The 3,787-nt window shown below is 44.8% G+C and overlaps 1 protein-coding gene across 1 annotated transcript in view; it reads right to left on the reverse strand.

Annotated features, from left to right (window-relative positions):
- MTFR1L (mitochondrial fission regulator 1-like) overlaps positions 1–3,469 on the reverse strand; it is a gene marked incomplete at its 5' end in the record, with an annotated part of 9,914 nt that extends 6,445 nt beyond the window's left edge. The window contains 3 exons of the mRNA XM_009704320.1: positions 1,527–1,738; positions 2,540–2,649; positions 3,365–3,469. Of these exons, the coding sequence (XP_009702622.1) occupies positions 1,527–1,738; positions 2,540–2,649; positions 3,365–3,469 (427 nt within the window). The remainder of the gene's footprint in view (positions 1–1,526; positions 1,739–2,539; positions 2,650–3,364) is intronic.
- Positions 3,470–3,787: the final 318 nt, after the last annotated feature.

Here is a 3,787-nt window from a genome sequence, read left to right on the forward strand (position 1 = left end):
CTGTAAGAGTCGAGGCAAGTGGGGTACGGGATCTCGTGTACTGTGACAGGACCAAAGGTGACAAGAAACACCAGCACAAGGAGATGGGCACTCTCCAAGTGTGCATGCATCATCAGAAATACCCAATCTCATCTAAATACAACTTTGCACGCTAAAAACACCCCATATATTCTCATGTGGTGGCATATATATTTACACTATTGCTATCAAGTAGATTCTTAAGAGTCCATTGACCATCACAGAGAACTGAAACAGAACCCCAAATCTCTCATGTAGAAACCAGCATTTCAACTAAATCAAACACCACAAGTCTGTTTCATGTTCAAATGTGTTTATGGCTCCTGGATAGCTGGACTAAATATAAGCAGTCACTAAAGCTGCAAGTCCCTTGGGGCTACAATAATCAGACGACCACGCTGTCTTTTGCAGTTCATGACAAATTTAGTCTCCTGCACGCACTATGCAGTGCAGCGCAAAGTAGCAATCTGGGAATTAAAAAACATATTTGCTTTCAGATGTAGGATAAGGAAGGTTTCATCAGCCACTATTCCCCATCATAAACAGGAATTAACCCGCCTGACATCATCTCAAGTGTGGCACAATCCTCTTTTTTTTTTTTTCATAAGTAATGGCAAGAATTATAGGTCCTTCTTCTCCTCTGGAAAGCAGCCATAACACAGCTGTCACCATGGTTATTGGCAAAAGTATTCTGCATAAAAGAAATGCAGCTTTTAAGAAAAACTGTTTTCAAGAAGGACTAAATTCCTGTAGTTTGCAAAACCGTTCAATGTTTTCTGAGTTGGGAGATCAACAACTCAGCCTGCTGAATACTCCGTAAACAGATACCAAGGTAGTTCTATCTTACTAGTTTCCATACTCTAAACCAGCCACTGTTGCAGTAAGACTTGTAGAACCACTTGCATTTGGATCCTACCAAACATCATCATATTTTCAGAGATGAGTATACAGGAAAAGCCATGAAAGGAAGAGAAGTAAAAAGTCTTTCCTCACAGTTCAGCTTTGTGGCTAAAACATGGCTTTTAACTGCATACAATTTTACTAAAATAAAGAAATAAATCAGTTCAGCTAAGCTTTTCCCCCAAATACCTTATTTGCTACAGAAATGGCGCTGTCATTTTCACAACAGAAACAAACACTAACATCTCACTCCCACCCAAATCAAGGCATAACCCTCGCACTCATTGCTGACTTGGAGCAGAAATGGCAAGAGTACACCAAATGTTTTCATGAAACAAGGTGCTGGAGATGAGTCGGCCTCCAGATCAAATGCAGTCACAAAGCGGCACTTGATTTCTTAAAAACAAGCTGGAATCCTCCAACGAAACAGATGCAAATATCCAAACAGAGAACCAGCACTGAGCTGACACCAAAGGTGGCATCCCACCAGTGGGAGCCACAGCTCTGCCAGAAAAACACCACGCAAGTCTGGTCTCTATGGAGGAAATAACATGGTTCGCTAACTCAGCCATTCTTGTTCAATGAAGAAAAGCTCATTATATTCCTACCTGATTCTGCAGCGACTATTTTAGCTATCTGACTCCGAAGGTGACTCAGCTCATCCTGGAGCTCTGTTGTTCGGCTCAGTGCTGGTAAACCGGGTTTCTTCAAGGCGAGCAGTTTCTCCTCCTGCTTCCTCAGGTTGGGGACCGAAGCGTTTCGCTGTATAACGGTGAAGGGACTCGGCTTCCACTTGTGCTTCAGCGGGCGAGTGTCACTTCTACAGGACAAAAACCTGTTGGTCATTTACAAGGTCCAGACCCCTCTGTGACAACACTGAGCAACGCTCTGCCTCCACCTCAGAAGACTTCAGCACCGTGAATTAAGCCTCTGCGTCACTATGCTACAGGTACCACTGTATGTCACCATACAGGTGTGCTGTGCTGCTGTATGTGCGCTCTCTGCCTTACAAGGAACAGAAAGCCTGTCACAACGCATGAACCAACGGCACGAGATGTGAGAGCACACAGGGACACCAGTCTGGGCATGCTCACGTGGTTTCAAGTCATTTCTCTCCTGGTAACTGTGTCTCCATGCCGAGCAGCGCACTGGGCGCACATGGGAAACGTCACCGACCCACTGACTTTTGCCTCTTGATTTCAAAGTCCATTTTGTCTTTCACAAGATACCTATTACTTGTGCCCTGCTTTAAGGACAAAAGTTCAACTGACCAGAACCAAACTCCTGGGGCCAGAATGTTCCAATCCCGGGAGAACTCAACTCTCCCAACTTTCTAACCAGAAAATACCACAGACCTGGGGGGTTACTCTGCACAGATCCTTCAGTGAGTAAAGTACGGCATGGCACAGGCTCTTACCACTTCCTACAGGAATTCCTCCCAGGGTCCTTTGTCCCATTTTTTTTTCTTCCCTGTCTCTTGGGAAAAATGTCTTTCAACAGGCACCATGTCAGACTTCAAGAGGACTGGAAGTTGTGATGATTTGATCGATGTTTGGCCTATGCTGTGCAAAATGAACCAGCATATAACAATAAGTATTGCAGGCACAAAGAGGAAACCAACCTGACTCTGGCATATGTTTCTTCATCATCTGCTGCTATCCACACAATGTCTGCCAAGGTGGGGACTGGAGGAACGTCATTTAAATAGAGGTCTGAAACATTTGGTAGAACCTAAAAAGAAGAAAATGATATTAAGGAAACGGTGGTCCTGTTTCCTGAAGCCGTCCCAGATAGGCTGTGACAGCCAGTACAGCACTTCTCCTCTGCACCAGGTCGGTAGCTGCATCTGTCAGACGTGTGACAGCAACACCATTTGGCTTATGGAAACGTAGCACTTCTGTGTGTCGGCTTCTGCACGTGTTCTTGGGTGTGCTGGTGTGTTACTGTGCTCTGCGAGACCGAACAGCACGCGGCGAAGGGATACTTGATACAGCTGCCAAGGCCACACGCAACACTTTGCCAGTACAAGTCCCAGCGCTGTCCTTGAGCTGAAACAGTGACGTAAGCATTTCCATAAACCCTGTTTTACTGTTTAGGAAACACAGCCCCAGAGGGCATGTGGCTTGCTGGAGGTCACACAATGAAGCACTGGTTCAGCAACTCCTTGTTTCTGTCTCCTCGAGCTTGCTAACCCCGTCCACAGACACTGTTTTAGGAGGTATTTTCCTCAAGTTGCCAACGGTCACTTACAAGAACAGAATTTCAAAAAAAAAGAATAAAGAAAAAAAAAAATCTTAACATTAGCTATACAGCTACAGGATGTTTGTGAACACAACCCTGCAGACACACGTGGTTGACAGAACAGCATCTCGTGACAGTGCCGTGCCTTGCTCTAGAGCGGCAGCTTACCATACGCGATCACCAATTCCCTTACGAGTCCGCTTACCTCAAAGGTTGCTCTGGGACAGGGTTTTAAAGGGAGGTTTGACCCGATCCTCCTGACAACGCTGCGTGCTGAGCCATGGGGTTTGTTCTGCCAGATGGGGATCGTCTACAAGAATCCATGGGATATAATTAATCTTTCAAGTCAGCTGCCCTTCTTAAAATTTATTATATTGGAAATTGTCCTATACAAACAACTCAAGAGTTCTGATCTCTGACTTTTTATTTGCTCAGTGATACTTTTAATTGGGAACCTGCTAATAACTAAGGTCCTCATCCCGTAACACTGTGTTTCAGCTGAACATACATGAAAGTCAGCCAGTTACTAAGGGGCATTTTAAACGCGGGTGTAGTATTTTCAGGACTGAAAAGCAAAAGCACTCAGTAACAGACTCTGAGCTACAAATGAAAACACATCAAAAAGAGG

Source organism: Cariama cristata, unplaced genomic scaffold, assembly GCF_000690535.1.
Source record: "Cariama cristata isolate BGI_N322 unplaced genomic scaffold, ASM69053v1 scaffold11797, whole genome shotgun sequence".
Taxonomy (NCBI): Eukaryota; Metazoa; Chordata; class Aves; order Cariamiformes; family Cariamidae; genus Cariama; species Cariama cristata.